General features: G+C 57.3%; 1 protein-coding gene across 23 annotated transcripts in view; it reads left to right on the forward strand.

Moving 5' to 3' along the window:
* COL13A1 (collagen type XIII alpha 1 chain) overlaps positions 1–21,872 on the forward strand; it is a 156,928-nt gene that overhangs the window by 16,510 nt on the left and 118,546 nt on the right. For all 23 annotated transcript variants that reach the window (XR_007145422.1, XR_007145421.1, XR_007145423.1 and 20 more), the window contains exon 2: positions 675–747. Coding sequence is in view for 20 of the 23 variants with exons in the window: in XM_047825858.1 (XP_047681814.1) it covers positions 675–747 (73 nt within the window). In the remaining 3 variants the exon portion in view is untranslated. The remainder of the gene's footprint in view (positions 1–674; positions 748–21,872) is intronic.

Raw genomic sequence — 21,872 nt, forward strand, 5'->3', positions numbered from 1 at the left:
TGGCCCACGCTGTGTGGCTGGGGGACCGAGGCGCTCGGCGCACTGCCCTTTGAAAAGTTGGGATGCTGGTGCTTACAGCCGTGTGCCTGTCCATCGCCACCACGGAAATGGCAGCTGCGAGGGCAGGAGACGCCTCAGTCTTCTTGCCGCCGCTTCCTTGGGGCCCTTCCTGATTGGCTCGGTGCTTTGCAAAGGAAGAGTTTCCATAGGGGGGGACAAGGTGGTCTGCTCAACCCCTCTCCCCCACCGCTGCCCAGGCCCGCCTGTGCCTGGCTGTGAGGGACACCAGAACAGAAGTCACTGTCCCTGACGCCAGGATCAATCAGGAGCCCAGACCTAGACAGGAAGCAATTAGCAGAGAGCCGAGAAAAGTGGGTCATTGTGCCCGTGATTGTGGAGCGCAGGGAGGCCACAACTGGTTTATAAGGCCTTAGGGTTGGGGTTAATTTCTTTAAGAGCACTCAGAAGACATCAGACACTGAGATTCCCTAGATAGGACCTTCTCCATCTGCTTCTTATTACGCAGACGCCTGTGGCCAGTCTTTGATCCAGGAACAGTCCTCCCGCCGGGCCCCAGGTGGCCCTTTCTCCCCCTCCATCCCCACCAGCCTGCAGACCCTTCCCAGGGCTTGGCCTTCCAATCCGTGATCCCTCTTCTCCGTCTCCTTTCGCAGAAATGGAAGCTCCACTCTCGGAGGCGCCGGGAGGCCCCCACGAAGACGTCTGCAGGGTGTCACTGCCCACCAGGTAAGGAGCCCTGCGAATAGGTGACCGGGAGGGGGACCGGAACCGGAGGCCCCCTTAGTGGGCGTGATCTCACCACACCTGCTCGCGGCATCACTGTTGATGTGAAAGATGGGAATGAGAGGATCTGAAATGCTTACCTCCCCTCGGCTGGTCAGCTGGCCCGCCCACCTGCCGTTTGTCATTCAGTTGTTCGCGTATTCGTTCATCTGTAAACCCTTCTGAGGGAGGAGGGGGAGCCCGCCAGGGGGTGAAATCACGTATGACGATGGGCATGGCTGCGTTCAGAAAATTACGAAGTGTTATGCAGAGTTGAAGAAAACAGAAGCCCAGGGGGGCAGGGACCTGGCTCGTCAAGTTCACCGTTGTGCCCCCAACTCCCGACACACAGTAGGTGTACAAAATTGTTACACAAATGAATGAATGAGTCCATCCTTGTAAAACTTGCCTGCCCTAGCCGGATGGCTCAGGGCGCTGTGCGTTTGCTGGACGGCATCTAGGCGACACGCGTCAATGCATACTCACACACGGACTCAAGGCTGCAAGGTGGTGGTGGGCGGGGGGGGGGGGGATGGTGGTAATCTGGACTCGGATCCCGCTTTTGCCGTCGACCGGCCCTATCTGCTCAGATCACTAGTGAGGACTCCTGTTCGAGTGCTCTTCCCGTGCTCTGCACCCGGGGTTCCCACTCCGTGCTGGGCTCCCTACTGCGTGGTGAGTTCAATGGCACAGTCCACCGTTAATGATAGTGACCAGTTACAGCTCACGAGGGCTCTTCTAGGTGAGTAGTCATTAGGATTCAGCTATGAGAATGACAGATGGACAAGTGTCACTGCTCCATGAGTAACTGGGATGGGCTATCCTTTTTTTTGTGGGGCAGGAAGGAAGCTCCAGACAGAGACCATGAGGAGCGGGGACACCCTCGAGTAATCACAGAGGGGCTTGCCCTGCTCAGGGCCTCTGTCAGCCCCAAGTAGGCTCCTTTCCACCCTCTGCGGGCGTGTGACAATGGCAGGACCCCCACAGGGCACAGGAGCCCAGGGGTCCCGGTAGTCCTCACCCGGGGTCCCCAGGCCAGGGCAAGGAGGCCAACAGGTGGTGGGCGTGTGGGAAATGGGGAGCCCACATTGTCAGAGGAATGAGGGAAGCTGGGGCGGAGTCACTGTTGAGGGCGCCACCACGGGAAACGGTGGGGCCACGACGGGATTCAGCTGGCCCGTCGGGAGAGGGTCGTCCGGGTTAATTAAAAGGGTGTCCAGAGTCCTGGGAAGCTCTCTCCCTCCCACAGGGCCCAGGACGTTGAGTGCTGGCATCTGGGAAACTTGTTGGCAAAAGAATGCCAAGATTAATGAGCTGGGATGAAGGTGAGGGAAGGGTGGCAGGGCCTGGGCGGAGCACCCGTAAGCGTCGGGCCCTCTAGGGCAGCCCATGCTTCAGCTAAGCCTGCCTGTTGTCCCCATAGCTCTCGGTCAACTGCCACCGCCTTCTGCTCCAAGTCTAGAATGCGGCTGAAGGGCAGGACACTTGGAGCCACAGACAATAGAGGTTTGGGGTCCCGCTCTGACATTTATCAGCTGTGTGACTTTGAGAGAATTACTGAACCTCTGTGTCTCAGTTTCCTGGTGTGACAAATGGGGTTAGTAGCCACCTTGCAGCTGTATGGTGGAGACTCTGTGAGACAGTCATGCAAAGTACTTAGCGCTTTTCCTGATTCTCAGAAAGTACTGTTCTTGTCAGTGCCTCAATTTCTCTTGTACTTGAAGATGCACAGAAGTCCTGTCAAGCACCGTGCCCTGGTGCTGGGGGCCGCGTGGGCTGCACATTTATGGTGAGGCGGAGGCTTCTCCCTCTCCTTCCTGATTGGGCTTCACGTGTCCCGCCTGCCCTCCAAGTGGGGACAGGCGTCAATTTTGTACTTGGGAGAGTCTGGCTCAGGCAGTCCTGGGAGGCTCGGGGCTGGGGAGGGATGTGGCAGGAAGGAGGAAAGGTTCCAGTCTCTCCTCACTTCTGCTTTCCGAGGAAAGGTTCTTCACCTCTCCTCACTTCTGGGAGTCTGTGTGTGACCCAGGGGTCTTGGACTGGGAGGAGGGAGCGGTAAAGCAAGGGCGAGCGCTCAGAGGTGGTGGGAAGGAGGGACACAGTGCGGAGGGGTGGGGAGGGGCCACCAGCAGGGACCCGGCAGGCAGGAGATGGGAGGAGAGAGCAAAGGCTCCTGGGAGGGGTGTTTAGGGTGTTGGAGAATCACCCGGAGGGCAGTTTGGCCCAAATTATAGATCAGAGACAGGTGGGTAACATCAGGAGAATTTAATAAGAGGACCCCAAATTGAGGCAAAAATCAGGAGACTAAGATGCTCTCCCAGCTTTTTGGAGAAGCAGCAGGAAAGGACTGGAAGGGCCACGTGGAAGCATCTCAGACAACGGAACCGCGGAGTAAAATGCATCTGCTGAGATGGGCTGGGTCCTCTCGGGTGGGTCTCTGCACCTTCTCCTTCCGTCCAGCCCGAGGGTTCTCGCCCCATGGTGAAGTTACCCCCTCCACGCTGGAGGCTGCAGGCCACACAGCTGCCAAGCTGTTGCCAGTAACAGCGCTCGCTGCCACTGCCCCTAACCCAGTACCTGCTACGTGCCAGGAACAGTACCGAGCACTTCATACTGATGGATGGCGGCTCCCAGAACACTCCAAACAGGCAGCGTGGATTTCTGGTGTCCAGACTCATGAGTAGAACACCACTCTCGTTCTTGAACCTAAATGATGCCTCTCAGATTATTTCCGTAGGGTCAGAGTTTATAAAACCACTTTGTGAACCACTTTGAGGTTCCTGATATTTGCAGGACTTATACCGCTGGAAAGTGCTGCCCACAAAGTCAAAGCGTCATCATTTCTGTCCCGCTGGCATCTAAGAACATGCCCGTACAGAGATGCTCAACGCATCTTCAGTAAGTGAGCATCAGGGACCATTCCTGAGAGGTTGGATTCTTTCCTGTGTTCTTCATCTGCCCTCTGGCTGGTTTCTGACACCTCCCCGCCTTCATACACCACACACCCCACCCCACCCCACCCTGAGAGTGTCCTGAGTCTTGCCTGATGCTGAAGTCACCGCTGTTGGTACAGAACACATAAACACACGCTCTTTCTGCCTCCTGTGGCCGCTGGGATCCGAGCCTGGAATCTTGAGCCCATGCCTGCCCCCAGTCTGCCTCTGTGGCTGGCTGCGCTAAGGCGGAGCCCTGGGTGTGTCCTTCCTAGTGGCAGCCTTGGGCCCCTGGATGGCCTCCAAAGGGCTCAGGACACATAATCATGGGCAGAAAACCCACCTCCTTCCCTTCCTACTCTGACCTCGCCAGCATCCTCCCAGGATCCTCCCTGTCCCAAAATAGCCGCGTACTGGCTGAGATCTGACCGCTCCTGGGCCACATGCGTTGTTTTCCAGGGCCGTGATGGGCCCGCAGGCCTGGGCCAGGGTGCTGAAGGTTGGGCCTCACTAGGACAGTCACAGCCACCAGAAGTTCAGAGGAGTAAGCGTGGGCCATTTGCAAAGGATATGACCTGGTGGGACAGGGGAAGGGCCTTGGGAACCAATGCATACACTGTGGGACTTCCCAGGCCACTTGAGGAAGCATACAAAGATTAGGGAAACTCCCACTCCTTGTTCTTCGCAACAAATGAAGAGCAGGACAATATGGGCTCCAGCCATCAAGGAAGCAGCTCCTTCGGGCCCGCCACGCTGGGGCTGGGTGGGGTTGGCACGGTGAGGGATTTCACACGGAAGGAGCCTCGTCAGCTGAGCCGCTGGTGCAGACGGCTGTGGGGCCTCGCCTCTGAGGTGGAAGTGTAGGTCAGAGTCAGGATTTGGCCACCAGGCCAAGAGGTTTAGACTGCCAAAGCATGGATGACGGGTGGGATGGTGAGATCTTTGCATTAGCACCTTAACCAGCCCTGGTACAGACAGGAGAGAAGTTGCCTTCGGCCTGGCTCATGGGAGAGCCCATGGCCATCCACTGGTTTACAGTGTGCTGATGAGAGGCATACGAAGTGCCAGGGATCCCAGAGGAGCTCGGGACTCAAGGAAAAGTTCCCCGAACAGGTGGCACTGGAGGTTGGCGGGAGGGCATACAGTTAGGGTATAGATTGAGCTGCCCCCGTAACAACAGAGCTCCAGATACAGGGGCCCTAACAAGGTAGAGGGGAGGCCCCTTCCTTAGCAGGCCAGAGGACTGTGGTTCAGGGCTGGGAAGGCCTTGCCATCTTCTTCATGTGGCGTGAGGCTGACAATCGTTTTGTTCTCACCATCCCTGGCTAGTATGAGAGAAGAAGGAGGCTGGGGGAACATATACCCAAACCTTTAAGAGCAAAACTGGAAGGAAAAAGAAAATCCCGACATGCATCACTTCTGCTCGGATCCCAGTGGTCAGCTCTTAGTCACATGGTTACCAGGTCCAAGGGAGGCCAGGCAGAGTTTTTTTTTTTTTTTTTTTTTTTTTTGGCTGGGCAGCCATATGCCCAGATTCAAGTCTGTTGCCGTCAGACGTGGAAGAACAGATAATGGAGAGACAACCAGCAGTTGGCATAGAGGGCATTCTGGGCTGAGACACCGGCCTCGACAGAGGCTCTGAGAATAAGAAAAAGGCAGACTGTTGGGGAATGGCGAGCAGGTGAAGGAAGCTGGAGCACAGAAGCAGTGATCTGAAATCAGGGTGGGAAAAGATAGCAAAAGGCCAAGCTGAGGAGTTCCAGCTCTCTTCCTCCAAAGAGAGGGAGATGGTTTTCATCCTGAGGGTGATCGATTAGCAGTGGCTGCCTGGAGAGTGCAGAGTCAGATCCTGAGGCTACATGCAGGCTCAGCAGACTATGCGGTAATCGCTTAATGATGTCTGCTGTGGGTGCCGGCGTGGAGAGCAGTGAACACCTGCGGCCTGGCTTTGTTCCCCTTCAGGAGATGATGTGGTGTCAGAGAAGGTTTGGGAAGCAGGGATGTGACCTGATCCAACTTGTATGCTAGCAATGATGTGGAGGATGCTTAAGGGAGGAGAAGCCCCTTCCAGGAACGGAAGTCTGTGAGCCTATGCGCAGGGCTCCATTATCTCATGTGCTGCTATTATGTTCGAGTTGGAACTGCCTCTCTGGACTTGGTTATTTTCCATAGGTGGTGAGAGGAGCTGGTGTCCACATGTCCTGAACCTTGTCTAGCCTTGCCCCGTTTGCCCTGGCGGCAGATTCCCGATCCACCCCCCCCCCCCCCCCCCCCCCCCGCCAACAGTCTCAGGACATTTTCATGGATGGGGACTATGGCCATAGCTTCCAGCCTGGAGAAAGCCCCCCTCACCTCTCTCGGACTGCCGCAGAGCAGACCCCTCCACGCACAAACACGCACACCGACTCAGCTAACCCAGAAAAGGGAGAATTTAGACCAAAGTGTCCCTGGGTGCCATTAATAAAGAAAAAGAGTGCAGAGCTGATGGATGTGTTAGGGGGAACATTTACACTAAAGAAATACCGTGGTCAGGTCAACTCTGCTTTATTTGCAAATAATTGGCGGGTTAATTCTGAGTCATTCCTGGCTATTCCTTAAAGCACATCCCTGAGGGCCAGCCTGATAAGAGACCCTCCTATTGGATTCCAACTCTCCCTATTTCTGCTTTTTTTCTTCCCCCAGGCTTTTGTGCTGTGTCAGCTTCTTTCCCCCTCTCCCACCTCCACCTTCCCCCTCTGTCTTTGCAGTCCCGTCTCATGGCCCATCTGATCTCCCAAACACCCAGGCTCCAAGCCAGTGGCAACATCAATGCCTTCTTCTTCTTCATCCATGTACGCCATCATCGTTGGGTCCTATCAGTTCTACTCGATGGCTCAAAAACCATCCATGGCTCCCTAGTGCTCCTACACACCCCACCCCAGTGACAAGGCCATTTGTCTCTCAAGCCTAGGCTCTGTGACCTGTCTCCCATTACGCTGTACTCCTTTTTCTTTCAGTAAAATGGACTTCTCACCTGCCCTGCCCATATCCTAGTGTCTCATGGGTTCACATCCACTCATGATGTTCTGATTGCTTTGCTCTCTGTTTCTACCTGACAAACTCTTAACCCCTCCGGCCCTGCCATAGCCTTGTCCCTTAGTTCTGCTGTCGATGCAAACATAACGCCCGGTGTGAGCTCCGTGTATAATCTAGGCAAAACCACCCACTGGGGCAAGTCATTTGTCCTCAGATGGGAGGTGGAAACAGACCAAGATGGATACACTCGTGAGGGTTTCTCTTTGGCTGCCATCACTAACCGTTTGATTTAGATTCTGCAGACGCTTGGCCGCAAAACTCGGCATGAGGCTCTTATACACTGAGAGGAGCCGTTGCGGGTTTCCAGGCGGGAGAACCTTCCCCACCTACGAACCACACTAGGTGGCCTCCGTGACTTCTCCACCTGGAGGTGTCACAGGCCGCCCATCCTCAGAGCGCACGCAGCCAAAGCCAGCCTCTTTCTCCCAGGCCTGGCCCTTGTCCAACATCCCTGGTCCTGGGAAATGGTGTCACCACCACACATGCCCAGCACCTGGGCTGCAACCTGGGAGTCAGCCCGGACACTGCCTTTTCCCTCCCATCCCACGCACCAGCAAGCCCCACCGATCCCACCCCGCCTCCCACCCTGCCGACTGCATCCAGCTCCTCCCCAGCGCTCCTGTTAGAACTGCCCCACCTCTCACCTTAGTCTCCGTAGAAGCCCCTAACCGGCCTCCTGGGATCCCTTCTTCATCCAGAAGCCTGAACGATCTTTGAAAAGCTACTGCATAACCCTCTTGAAAGCACTTCCTCCTTTCATTCGCCCTTAGGTGAAAGGTCCCAGTCCCTAATGTGGCCTGCTGTCCCCACAGGCCTCCCCTCCTGCCATTGTCCCTTTTGCATGCCCAGCAGGCTCCCTAGTGACACCTGTGTGCTGATGACATCGTTTAGAGCAGAGGCTGTGGGTAAAGGGAGCCAGGGTCAAACCAGACCAAAGAGGTCGAAGAGGTCGTGCTTTTGAAATCAGACGGCCAGTCAATAAAGCTCAGACCCTGGGCTCCAAATTCAGGCCTTTGTGGCCCCATTTCAGGCAACCATCTTGCCCCAGAGGAGGGCTGGCTGTTACCTTGCAGAGGTAGGGAAGTCCCCAACGCCGGGAGGGAAGGGCCAGGGAGGCAGCGTGGGAAGGGGACGGAGACCACGGCCGCCCCTGGAAATGCCTCTTGTCTCGCGGCCGTCCTCTCTGCACTTCAGAGCCAGCCGCCTGGGGAATTCTCTAAAGTTAATTTCTTCCCCGTTTCCTCCCCAAAGCACTTCCAGATCCCCAGCCCTCCTGGACAACGTTGATAATGTGTTTCTCCTAGATCGGCTCTGATAACGCCCGCTGGGTGGTCACTGGGATTTGTGGAGAAATAAAAATAAGGAAATGGAGAGTTCCGGAAAGGCAGTGTGCTGTGGCCAGAAGAGCCCTGGACTGGGAATCAGTCCCAGACCCTGAGGGACTCTGAGCGGGTCACGGTCCTCTCTCTGGGCCTCAGGTTCCTCACGTGTAAAGAGAGATAAGTGACTTGGAGGGATAATTTGGCAGCATCTGGTCAAGTGTTGCTGCCCCTTCTGGGATGTCCTTGAGAAACACTCACACGTGCATAAGAGAGGAAAGGGTGTTCACTGCGACACCAAGTGTATTATGGGAAAAAGGAAAAGAAAACCTAAATATTTGTCAGTAGCAGAGTGGAGACACATTGTGGGATATTAAACTGCGGTAGTTTCGCCAATGAAATATACGCAGTGAGCATGGATGAACTTGACCTCAGGCCAGGCAAATACCTTGGATGCATCGTATCCTATCGAGGGAAAAAAGCGAATTACAAGAGAATACTTACAGGGCACCTGGGTGGCTTAGTCGGTTGAGTGTCCCACTCTTGATTTCGGCTCAGGTCGTGACCCCAGGATCGTGGGATCGAGCCCCGTGTCGGGCTCTATGCTGAGCACCTGCTTGGGACTCTCTTTCCCTGTCTCTCTGCCCCTCCCCTACTTGTGTGCACATGAACTCACTCTTTTTCTTGCTCTCTCAAAAAAAGAGAGAGAATATTTACAATATAATTCATTTCTATGAAATTAAGAAACCTATAAAACAACATGACGCATTATTTTATCTCGATAGCTCTTTGAATGTCTGAAATATTTCCAGAGAAAACATTACTTAAGCGTTAAGGTTGCACAGAGGATGCTGTTGGATTAGAGGAAGCAGACGGAGCCCTTCGGGCTGGACTCTGTGATAATTGGCATTCTCCACCCACAAGGGTATGTCCCTGCTCGGGGCTTAGACCCCGTGTGGGGGGCCACGCCTCCCGGGACCCACGTCCGCGGGGCAAAACCCCCCACGACCGGACTCTAACACCTAGTCCCCCTGATGCTGCACCGCCCCCTTTCCCCTCCTCTGCCCTCTGTCACGTCTCCCGTGACTCTCCCAGCCGTGGCTGGTGGCCCTTCCTTCTGGCTGCCCCCACAGTTGTGCTCCAAACAGCTGTTTGGACCCCCGCTGAGGGGGCAGCGCTCAGCCCTGCGAGGTCCTTAGCTTTTCTGAGTTCTGCCACTGTAAAACTGAAGGTGCCCTTGCCCGCCTGCCCGGCCAGAGACGAACATTCCACGAAGTAAGTTGTGCATCCGTTATACCTCGCCTTGTGTTGTTCAGGATCGGCTCTGGCGACCCTGACTCCCGCGTGACAGGAAGATGGGCCGGTCGGGGCTGTGCTGTCTGTAGGGAGCAGCGACTCTCCGGCGGCAGGAGCCGCGGTACCCAGCCACGTGAGGTTCTGGAAGAGGATGCCCCGTCTTGCCGCTGAATTCAGGGTGGGGGGGTGGAGGGGAAACGTGGCTCAGGCTGTGGAAGATGTCGACTCGCTCCTACTTCCCTCTCTGCCCTGTTGAAGACAAAGTCATTCCAACACCGAAAAATTCTGGATGCCTCTATCCACAGGACACCGTGCAGTGCACTGCAAGAGACACAAGATGGGTGAGACACGGGCCAGCCCTCAGAGAGGCCACGGTGGCCGTTTCTGCGGGGCAGGAGCCCCCGGTGTGGAGCCCAGCGCTCCAGGCCTCGCCCTTTGGCATTGGAAGAGCCACTAACCTCTCTGAGTTTCCATGAGCTCATCTCTTACATATAAATAATGATCTCACAGGGTTACTGCTAAAGCACCCGGTCAACTGTGGAGTCCCACACCGTGAAACACATTTAGGGGGAAAGCAGCTAGGCTCGCCCGCCATGCAGTCACGTCGCGGGACGCAGGCTGTGTGCGTGCTGGGGGCTGTGAAGAGCCATGGGGGCGGCAGGGGGAGGGGCGGTCACAAGGGGGGTGACGGTCAGAGGACCTTACAACTGCGGTTTATGGAGGGACTCACCCTCCCTGCGCGCCACAGTGTCCAGCCGCAGCCCGGAGCGGGAACCACTGGGCGGCGGGGGCTTTTCTGAAAGTTCGTTACCCATATGGAGGCAGGCTGTCGGCTTCGCTGTGTCCCGAGAGAGAGAGACAAGCCACCTTTGTAGCAGCTGTTGGTTGGGGCGTGGGTGATTCTGGAAATCTGCAGGAACTCCAAAGAATCATGGCCAGCTGTGCGGCAGGGGGGAGTCACAGGTAGACAGCGGCACCTGCTGCGTGTCAACTTCTCCCCGTCTGTCCACCTCCCTGTCTCAGAGAGGCCCGCAGAGGAGACCAGGAGAAAGAAGAAACCATGCTGCCCGAGGTCCCAGGGGGCCATCCACTCCTGTGATGATTTCACGTGTTCGTATCCCACGTTCACCCGTCAGAGTCTTTCCCTGAGAACCTGCCCTGTGAGGGCAGAAACCGTGGCCAGGCGAGTTCAGCGAACCCCCACTTTCCACCTCCTCACCCCAGCCCCGCAGAGGCAGGCTGCACACCAGTGGCCTGATTTCTGGGCTGGCTGTGTACCCTTTAGGGTTGTAGGCTGCCTGGGGGCTGCGCGGCGAGCGACCTCGGCCCACGGAGGGTTATAAGCTGTTCAGTGCCCTGGGGATACAAGGTGAATCATAGTCCTTCCTATCCAGGGTGAGGTAAATGCTAAACAAGGTTGGAAAATGCAAGAGAAGGAGTGATTACTTTTATTATTTTTTAAATGTTTATTTGTTTTTGAGAGAGACAGAGACAGAGAGAGGGAGCGGGGAGGGGCAGAGAGCAAGGGAGACATTGAATCTGAAGCAGGCTCCAGGCTCTGAGCTGTCAGCAGAGAACCCGATGCCGGGCTCGAGTTCACAAACCATGAAATCATGACCCGAGCCAAAGTCAGACGCTTAACCGACAGAGCCGCCCAGGCGCCCCTTAGGAGCGGTTACTTTTAAAAGGAGCAATCAAGAAAGGGTTCGTGGAAGGGGGAGCATTCGAAGCAAGCTGTGAAAGACAAGGAAGTTGTCAGTAAGTAAAAACACACATAAAGACATTGTGAGCTAAGGAAACGGTGTAGTAAAAGTGTAGAGACCTAAGGAATGTGCTTTTTCTCCCCTTCCCCACTCTGGGAAGGGAGGAATCATCTAGAATGACGGTAGCGAGCTCCCATGGAGGCATAGAGCAAGAGATAAGGCTGGGAAAAGGTTGGGGTGGGGGAGGTAGGCACGGAGGGGGTTGGACGTCACCCTGAAGATGCCAGGAGGGTCTCCCCGAAAGGGTGCGACACGATCCCGCTGTGCGAAGCCGCGCTTGAGGACAAATCAGAGCCAACCAAGGAGCCAGGAAGAGGCCTCAGTGGCCCCACTAAGAGAAGACGCGGGGTGGCATGTGGAGGGGGCAAGGGGAGTGGTAAAAGGAAAGGTACAGAAGTAAAGTGGCAAGCATTGGCCATTGGGCAAGTGGCCCAGGGACAGCTCGCGGCAGAGGTGAGCCTGCGGGCCCCGGGGACCAGTAACGATCCCGCCTGCGTTTGCATTAGGAGAGAGCATCATGCTCATGCCTTAAACACAGGACAGTTTATATTCCCATCACGCAGCCTGCGATGTGGGGCTGTGGTTCTGCCCAGTTCAAAGACGAGGCCGCTGAGGCCCTGACGTCTGGAGAGCGCCCTGGGTCGGCGGCTGGGAGACAGTCCGGACTTGAGCCCAAGTCTTCGAATGCCAGCGCCTTTGCCCACAGGGACAGAACAGAAGGGAGTCGGGTGGAGACGAAGGAGGCAGAGCTCTCCTGGGGACAATCTGGGGGTGGGGTGGGTGGGGAGGCAGGGGGTCCCCGTGGAAGAGCTGAGGGCCCCAGGAGGGCTCGTCTCAGCGAAGGTGGGTTGAGGAAAGGGCTGACCTTTGGTCTCAGAGAGGAGATGCCTTCATCTGGCCGGCTGCTGAGGTCACTGCTCAGGGCAGAGAGGCCAGGGGCACGTTTTGCTGGACAGTCACCTCCCGTGCTGGCGCCGGCCCCAAGTGTGCTGGGGAGCTAGGGGCTTGTCCCAGGCTGCCCAGGGCAGAGGGGTCCCTGCGCAGACGCAGCGGAGGGCCCCGGGTCCGGCCTCTGCCCCCTGTGCCCCATAGGGTCCCAAGGGAGGCCCCACCATGGTGACACTAAAGGCACGCCAGTGCTGCTTTACAGAAAAGGGACAGTAAGTCCCCTATAAGGGACTAGAAGGTGGGATATGCTGGATACGCGGATGCAGCCTTCAGGTCCTCCTCCTGGAGCCTCCCTGGCCGCCCGCTCCGTCACCGGCTGCCCCCGTGCCTGTCACAGCCCCGCCAGCCTCTCACACTGGTGACTCCCTGGCAGGCTCCTGCCCCACCATCAGGGCGGCCTGGACGGTCTCCCCTCGCACACCTCACTTCACCCTCCCCGTGGTCTCCGAGGCGATGCCTCACATGACCAGCGTTTTCCAGATGAGGACCCCAAAGTGCCGGGCACTTCCATCAGGGAGACGGGCTCCGGAAGCAGCAGGGCTTCGGGGCACCTCCTCCGGCGAGCCACTCGCTTCCCCGCAGCACGACAAGGGAACCCGGGCTGAGCAATGGCCGGACCGCTCATCCAGGGAGGCGGTGAGGCCAGATGAGGCCGGAGGACATTCGCTCGCAGTGACCGCGGCGTGTATCTGTGCCAGGCACTGTCATGAGTACTTGATCACATTAGCTCGTGCAGACCTCATATTCGCTTCATATGGCCGATGCTGTCGTCGTCTCCAGTTTGCATACGGGAAGACTGAGGCCTAAAAGCGCTGCGCGATGCGGCCAAGGTCACAGAGCTGGTCTGTGCTGGAGCCGGAATTAACTTGCTCAGAGGGAACCGGGACAGTCAGAAGGCAGACTTGCTTTCTCTCTCTCTGTGTCTGTGCCTCTGCGTCTTTCAGTCACTCTGGAGCCCTGGCTCGGTGCCCTGCCCCGTCCTCAGGAGAGTAAGAGGAACTCACAGTCCGGGGAAGGATGCACGGGGCGAGCCGCGGCTGCTGCAGAGGCCAAGGGCTCAGGTGGGGCCGACCCGCAGGTGGTGGCCCCGTGCGTGCGTGCTTTGTGTCCTGGTCCCAGCCCCGGGATCCCAGCCCCTAAGAGGTGAGCCACAAGGCAGGGACCCCGTGGCGAACCACACTGTTGATGGGGGCCTGTTTTTACTTAAGGCACCAGCAGCCCCGGGGCTCAGCTCCTGGGTGAGAAGCAGGAAGGGCCCCCAGCACAGCGGGGAGATGGCTGGGCCTGTGGGGGCACGGCAGAGGCTGCCGGGGGCAGGGCAGACAAGGAAAGGAGGAGAGGATTACGAAAGGGTCAGACCCTCCGGAAGCTGAGTGGCGGCGGGGCCGGCCTGGGCTGTCATTCTTTCCAGCTGGCTTCACAAACTTGTTTCCAGACTTCTTCCCATCCCCTCCGGCCTTTGCCATCTGTCTGTGTGTGGCGGGCACGGTGGGCCAGGCACCGTGGGAGCGTCCCCAGTGGGACGGGGGTGCAGCCGAAGGAGCTGGAGGTGGGAGGTGGCTGGGCCGGGGTTGGGCAGGGCTACCTCCTTTGGCCGGCCAACCCCCCCACCCGGGGAAGACTCCGGGGAGGCTCCCGGAGGCTGGGATGGGGGTCGGGCCTGGGAGCAGGGCTCCAGCAGAGCCCGCCTGGCACCCCAGCCCGCCTAAGTGGGGAGGGAATGCGATGAGCCGGCCTGGCGTGGAGCCATAGGAAAATGCCCAGCGGGCGACGGGTATATAAGTGGATGCTGGCTCTCCGCATAGCTATGCGAGTGGTCACGGCGTGGCCTGGCACACCACGACAAGCTGGCAGGAGGGCGGGACAGGCCCCACGCCTCCTGGGGGCAGCATGTATGGGGAAGAGAGGCCACCTGTTCCCGGACCTGCCTGCTGTGGGCGTGGACGGCCGACCGGTCTGTGTCCCCAGGCTCCGGGACGCCCAGGGCTCGAGGGCTTTGGCGGCCTAACTGTCCCCTTCATCGCCCTTTAGGCCTGGAATCTGCTGCCAGTCCTTCTCAAATGAAGAATTTCTGTTCCCTCACGGTGCTCATGAGTCTGGGCGTGGTGGCCTTGCCCATTAATCACGACTGTATGGAGGTGCTGGTCCTGATGGATGGGTCCCGCGTTCTTACAGTCCCAGATCCTTGACAGGGTCATCCCTGCTCTGTTGGTCTTCCTGATCGGCACCCAGGGGGCAACGGCCAGCACTCGGTGCTCTGTTTTGACCTCAAGGAATGGGCATGAGAAAGGGGTAGACGACTCATGGGACCGAAAGGGGCACTGGGTCTGAGACACAGCCCTGGAAGTCCCCGGAGATTTTCTTTCTCGACGCCGTTCCGTCATCCTGAAGTTCTGCGCCCCTTTCTCCTAAAAGGGCCGTGCTCTGGATAACCGAGCTTCTGTTCTGCTCACTCGGGGCTGTGTGTGTCCGCGATGCCCGCGGCGCCTAACGTCTTGTAGCTGCGGACCGTTCACTTTCCGTCCCCGCCTCAGCGCTTTGCTTCTTCTCCGCCAGCCGTGAGAGGGAACTTGAGGTTGGAAAGTCTGTTCGACTCTAGAAGAGTATAGCTCCCAACCCTTACGACGGCACTCTCATTGTGCTCCCCAATGTGGTTGAGGGACAAGCAGGAGGAGTAAGCTACGCATTAGGGGAGGAAGGGCAAGGAGCCTCTACTCTGGGGGTGGGCTTGGCCCAATTCCGGATCCAAAGAGCCCCCCCTGAGCAGATATGGAGGGGGACTCTCTGCCCGTCCAGCCCTGCAGGGACCGAGGCCGCGTGCCTCCTCTGTCCAGCTGCCCAGTCCACACGAGAGGGAGGTCAGGGGTCACCTCAGGTGGAGCGGGTCAGTGGCAAACCCTTTTGTGGAAGAGAACCTTACAGAGTCGGACATACACGTCATGTAAGTGTGAGAGCGGAGAGCCCCACAGGTGGGGTGGGGAGGGGGACTTGGGTGCCCAGCGTGGGTCCCCCTGGAGCCCCCTCTGGCCACCTCAGAGCTCTAGGAGCAGGATGGAAAGTCCACTGGTGTCCCCTCACTCGTTTTGTAGTTGGAGGAAAATGAGGCCCTGAGGGGACACAAGGAACGTGCCCTCACCTGCACAGCCACGTGGGGAACGGAGGCACTCTCCGTTTGTCCCCCACATGGTCCCCGGGGCCACCGCTGGGGTCACGGGGAGGCAGGGGTTTCGTGGACGCGAAGGCAAGGCTGAGGGACATAAAACAGCCCGCTGGCCAGGGTCCACCAGCGGCACAGGTCCTGGCTGCCTCCCGAGGCCAAGAGCTGTAGCCAAGCTGGGTGTGTGGTTCCGGAAGCCGGCAGACAGCCCGTTCTTCCTGACAGAACAAAACATGCTGCCACGTCCCTACGACCGACTGGCCCCTGAGGCCACCACCCACCGCACAACTATTTCTAGGAATGAAGTCAGGTCCAGCCTTCCCTGCTCTCCCCGGGGCACTTCCTCACTCCTGCTTCTCCTTGCCCCTGGGGAGGGTAACAGATCCCCTGCGAGTCAGGAATTGGCCTTGGCTCTCACTTCTGCATCGTCTATGCTCATGCCCCTTGTGGGGGTCCTCGAGGCAATAGGATCACGTGTCTATAGAATAACAGGTTGCAAAATTGTGGGAAGGAAGGAGAGAATAAAGGAAGAGAGGGAGGGAGGGAGGGAGGAAGGGGGGAAAGGAGGAAGGGAGGGAAGGAGGAAGGAAGGAAGGAAGGAAGGAAGGAAGGAAGGAGGAGGAAAGGAGGGAAGAGGGAGGGAGGAAGGAGGGAAGGAGGAAGGAAGGGAGGGAGGGAGGGAGGAAGGAAGGAAGGAAGGTAGGAGAAAGGAAGGAAGGAAGGAAGGAGGGAGGAAGGAAGGAAGGAAGGAAAGGAAGGAGGAGGAAAGGAGGGAAGAGGGAGGGAGGGAGGAAGGAGGGAAGGAGGAAGGAAGGGAGGAAGGGAAGGAAGGAAGGAAGGAAGAAAGGAAGGAGGAGGAAAGGAGGGAAGAGGGAGGGAGGAAGGAGGGAAGGATAAAGGAAGGGAGGGAGGGAGGAAGGAACAGAGAGAAGGAGGGAGGAAGGAAGGAGGGAGGGAGAGAGGGAGGAAGAGGGGCACAGAGAGAGAGAGAGAAAAGGAGACAGAGGCATACAGAGAAGGAACCAGATTTAATGATCCAAAGGAAGCCCCGGCTGGGGGCCCAATCCTGATGTGCATTGCCGTAGTTGTCCAGTGGGGTGCATGTTCTTCATAGCATCTGCCCACCTTAGACACCAAGCCCCCCGCGGAGACGGTGAGCCACCTTCTTGGTCTTGAGAAGCTCCGAGGTCTGCCAGCCCTTCTCCATTCCTGTGTACCCCGGTCTTTGTCATCCGGCTGGCACAGGAGGCTTGGGCCCTGTGGACAGATTGTCCCTGGACCCTCCATCCGTGGTGCCGTGGGCAGGGCACAGTCTGCCCCTGAGCCAAGGCAACAAGCAAGCCCTTCCTCGCCTTGCAGGGGGCCGCAGGAGACAGCAGTGGCCACATATCTTGTCTCGTCCCTCCCTGACTCATGTTAGAGTCAGACAGGCCTAGACAAGATCTCGTGTGAGCCCGGGCTTTGCAGCTAGGCTCGAAAAGCCAGAGAAGACAAGAGGTTCTTCCAGGGTTACCCAACCGTTTCTAGACGTACCTCCACTAACCAGTGACAGGACTGTCAGCTGGCTGAGTTCCGGGATGCAACTGTTACAATGGGAAAGTGGCTTACCCTCTCAGGGCCTCAGCTTTCTCGTCTGTAAAATGGGGGGCGATGACATTTACATCGCGGGCATTAAGGAATTGTGTATAAAGCACTGACATGTCGTGGGCCTTAGGGAAATGTGTATAAAGCACTTGGGACAGTGCCTGGCACGTGGCGGGGGGGGGGGGGGTTGCCTGATAAGTGGTGTTGAGCTGCCATCACCCCGCTGTCCTGAACCCCAGCCCTGAACCCTTTGGACTGTTCGCATTGCCTCTCTTCCCAGTTGCCCTGGGGACCAGCCCTTCCTGAGGAGCCCCTCTAGGCTGTCTGGTGGCCTCAGCAAATGTGGGTGTCTCCACTGAGCCCCCTTGCTGTATACAGGGCCCCAGCGGTCAGGTGGGCACAGCCCTTTGTAAAGGCTTGGTATCTGCACTGGGAGATGAGGGCGAGTCCTGGCATTGGTGCACATCGTGTGGCCCTGACTCTCTGGGCCTCAGCTCCTGCATCTGTGAAATGGGGCTATGACAACATCACTGAGGAGCTGGGAGAGGCCTGGGGGTTCATATCTGGGAAGGTTCTTTGAAAGCTCTACCGTGGATGTTGCCATTTGCCATGAACCTGCTGGTTGTTATTTTCGTATTTACATGAAGGTGGGCAAGACCTGACCCTCTCCTTCCAGAAACCCATCCCCTCACTGGATCTTCAAGCAGTGTCCCCAGGAAGCATTTCCCGCTTAGACCCTGCATTTAGAAAGCATGGTGGTCTCAGAAGCCTTTTGGGGAGAGATAACCCCTTCATTCATTCATTCTCATGGGCAGACACCAAGCTAGGCTCTGGGGATATAAGGATCAACGTCACTGACAGGCCTGCCCTCCTGAAGCTTCTAGTCCAGTAAAAGAATTAGCCAGTAAGCACGTAAGGAAATAAATGAGAAAGTACCGTTGATTGTTATGACAAAAATGAAATCAAGACATATTTTCTAGAGGGTCTGGTCAGTGGGGAGCAGTGCTTCTGTGTTCAATGGTGGTCAGGGAAGGCGTCCACGAGAAGGGGACATTTGAATTGACGATAGGGAACCGGCCATGCAAAGAGTTGACAAATGATTCAGAACTTGAAAAGTGCACAGAGTGAGTCTGGCATAAGATAAAGCACAATAAAAGTGCCCATTGAATAAATTAATGAAGTAATTAAATCAGAGGATGGGGAGTGAGCGTTCTGACCAGCAGGAACAGCGTGTGCAATGGCCCCGAGGTGGAAATGAGCTTGTTGTGTCTAAAGAAGAAAAAGGTCAAAGTGGCCTGATGGGATGAAAGAAATGGAGAGAGAAGACAGCTCAGAGTGGTCCTGGGGCCAGCCTGGGGGCGCTTTGCACGCCTCTGGCCAGTGGGTTTGTAAATTTTGCCCTCAATGAACCAGGAAGCCACTAGAGGGTCTAAGAGAGGGAGCCACACACTCAGGTTTAGATTTCACATTCCTCTTGGCCCTGATAAAGAACGGATTGCAGAGGTGGAGAGGCAGGGAGAGGCGAGCCTGTTGTGGGTGCGCAGGTGAGAGATGACGTTGACAGGGGAGATGGGGAAAGCGGACAGATGCAGGAGAGGTTTTGGCGATGATCCTGAAACAACGGTCCGGGCTGCTCGTGGGGGTGCGAGACCAAGGGGAGCCTGGCGGCTGGGTCTGAACTGGAGAATGGCTGTGGCCCAAGGTGCTGGGGGAGGAGGCCGGTGTCCTGGAGGGATGGCACAGAAGAACGGGCTGGAACAGACTGGAAGGAGAGTCTGGTTGCTTGGAGGTCCTGTAACTGACACCCCTGGCCCCAGCTGTGGCATCCGTTTGCTACAAATGTGAGAAATCATTTGAATGGCTTAGTTTCACCTCTGGTTCATCAGGCTTGCCCTGCTTAGACCCCACATAGAGGGCCTGGGTCAGGGGCAGGGAGAGACGGGCAGCCTGTCCTTAGGGTTGTGGGAGTACAGCGTGTTGGCTGATGAGATGCAAAGGGCCCCGGAGTCAAAGATGTCCTGAGTTCCCCTTCCCACCGCGGCAGCTCATGTGCGTTTCCTTCTCTTCCCACTCCCGAAATACTAGGATCATGGGCCCCCCTTTGAAACTTGAGCGAGGTAAGTTTAGGACAAATTAAAGGAAGTCCCGCTTCTCACAGTGACTCGGGAGCTCAGGGGACCAGTTACCCCGCGAGGTGGTCCAGGCTGGGAACGTCACAGGATCCCAAAGGGATCTGGGTAAGAGGACAGATTGGAGCCCTAACTGCTCCTGAGAGGAAACCTGGGATCTGTGTGACCTTTGAGTTGACGTCAGCGAGGCAACCAGTCCCCTGAGGCTTCTGCTGGCAGTGAAATCCGGAACCTTCCCAGCCTACCCCCATGGGCCTCATACCCCCGGGCGCCGGAGCTGGAGGGCCCCCAAACTCAGTCCTCTCCTTTTATGCAGGACACTCCTCTGTCGCCCCTCTGCCTCAAGCCCCACAGTGGCGCCAGTGCCTTCACAACAAAGTCTGACTCGGCCGCCTGGCCCCTTCTCTCCCCACTGCTCCCCGTCTGCCTTGTGGCCTCACTGCTGCACAGCCTTCCTTGGGCTCTCCCCCTGCCAGACCTTTGCCCGTGCTCTGCCCTCGGCCAGCGGGCCCTCCAGCATAACCTTGAATCAGCGAAGTCCTCCCTGATTCCCAGCCTCACCCCCTCCAAATGCCTCTGTCAAACGCTTGTAGGTCTTGAGCAAAACCTTATCCTGCTGTGTCATCATGGCCTGTTTACTTGTCCGTCTTCCCTCTGGATAGTCAGTTCTGTGCCCTTCCCAGCACCTGGCATAGAGTAGATTCTCAACAAGTCGTAATTTAACGTATTGGTCTTAGAGAGCACAATTGCCTGGCACAAAATGACAGCAGCATCCTTTCATGCGTTCGTGCAATTCATGTTACTGAGCACATACCCCATGCCTGGCTTTGCGAGGTGCCGGGGACCCCACGGTGAGCAGACCATGACACCTGACCCTATGGCCCTTAAGGTTTAGTGGGGGAGGCAACCTGCATCGACTTGCACCAGCAAATGCGCAATTGCCATGGTGACCAGCCCTACCGAAGGGAAATACGGGGCTTCGTGAAAAACTAGAAAAAGTCCTTAAGGTCTCTGGGAAGGCTCCCTTGAAGAAGTGATCCTTGAGGAGGAGAAATTAACCGGGCAAAGAGGATCAGCTGGTGCAAGGGCCCTGGGGTGAGAAGGAGTGTAGCAAGAGTGAGGCACAGAAGGAAGAGCAGGGTGGCCAGAGCCGAGAGCTAGGGAGAGGGTGGTAGGAGACAGGTGCCGAAGGTCAGCTTAGCTGGAAGGCACGGGCTTTGCAGGCCATGTTAAGGTTTTGGTCTTTATCTTAAGAGCAACGGGGAGCCAGTGAAGTATAGTGAGAAGAACCCGTTCGGATTGGGGTCACGAGAAGCTCCCTGGCTTCTGTGCAGAGCAGGGATCAGAACCGGCTGTCCTTGCACCCAGGCCGCATGTGATGCTCATATCTGTAGCCCTCCCCCTCACCGCAGACCACTGCTTCTCTAAGGACGGCATCCCACTCCCCCCCACCCCTGCGGCATTCATCTGTCCGGGCTCCTGCCGACACTAACGTCATCCCCACCCCAAACACTGGCTTCCAATGATGCCATAGTCTTCTCTACACCCTCGTCTCCAGCAGCCGGGACAGGCTGTGGGCCCCCAGACGCTGACCCCCACGTGCTGCCCCGGGGGTGCGAGGCAGTGTCAGCAACGGCACCCGCCGGGCGAGGATTGCTTCACTCTCGTTTGCTCCTATGGGGACCAGGGATCCCAGCCCTGGTGGCCAAAGGCCTCTTGCAAAAAGACTGTGGCTTGTGGGATGTCAGCGAGGGAGGATGTGGGGTCATCTTCTCCGGTGCCCACTGTCCCAGCAGGAAAGGGGACCCAGGAGGGTTCCAGGGTCTCCCACAGGTCCGCCCCAGTCCACAAAGCGTCGGAGGGCTCAACGAGAGGCCGTGGAGGTCGCGGAGGTCTAGCTCCTCCCCACTGCACCCACCGTCGAGGGGTGAGGCAAGGATAATGGAGGTACGGCATGGGGGGGGTCCAAGTCCGGGCGTCGGGGGTCCAACACCCCCGGGCGCGAGTCCTACCTTTGTCATTCATCAGGTGCAGGCTCTTGGGCAAATTACCTAGCCTCTTGGGTCTCCCTTCATCTATGACATAACCACCATGTCTGTTATGACCACCCTTAGTGACCTGTGGCTCTATATTTAAATCAATTAAAATGAGATAAAATTTAGAATTTAGTTCCCGGGTCACAGCAGGCGTATTTCAGGTACTTGAGTGGCGAGGGGAAATTGTACTGCACAGCACAGACGTAGGACATTCCGTGACTGCAAAATGTGCCACCGGACAGCTCGGATCTGGAAAGCGAAGACCAGGGCAGGGCTTCCGGTGTGGATCGTGGTGGGAGTGAGATGATGAATGCACAGCAGGCCGCGTGGGGCCGAGCGTATAGTAGGTACGCAACTAACGTCTACCGGGACGGCGAAGGCGGTGACGAGGTTGATGACGGTGCGGTCACTTCCACCTGTGTCCTGCTGCGTCCACCACGAAGGCTGCGGTCAACCAGCACATCAACAAACCCGGATTTGTGCGTCAAAGGTGCCGAGCATGTGCTCTGGGCCAGGCACTGTGGCCGGTTTGTGACCGATCACAAACCTAGACGAGACGCGGTCCCCCTCCTCCAGGGGAGATGCCCACAGACACACAAGTGAGTTGAGAACATCCTGCCGTCGAGAGCAGTCCCTTCACAAGTACAAGGCGGTCTGAACTTTGTGCTCAGTTCTCATCTGAAAAATTGGGAAATAACAAGGGCGCCTGGGTGGCTCAGTCGGTCAGGCGTCCGACTCTTGGCTTTGGCTCGGCTCGTGATCTCGCGGTCTTGTGAGTTCGAGCCCCGCATCAGGCTCCGCGCGGGCAGCGCGTGAAGCCTGCTTGGGATTCTCTCTCTCTCCCTCTCT

This window comes from Prionailurus viverrinus, chromosome D2 (assembly GCF_022837055.1).
Source record: "Prionailurus viverrinus isolate Anna chromosome D2, UM_Priviv_1.0, whole genome shotgun sequence".
Taxonomy (NCBI): Eukaryota; Metazoa; Chordata; class Mammalia; order Carnivora; family Felidae; genus Prionailurus; species Prionailurus viverrinus.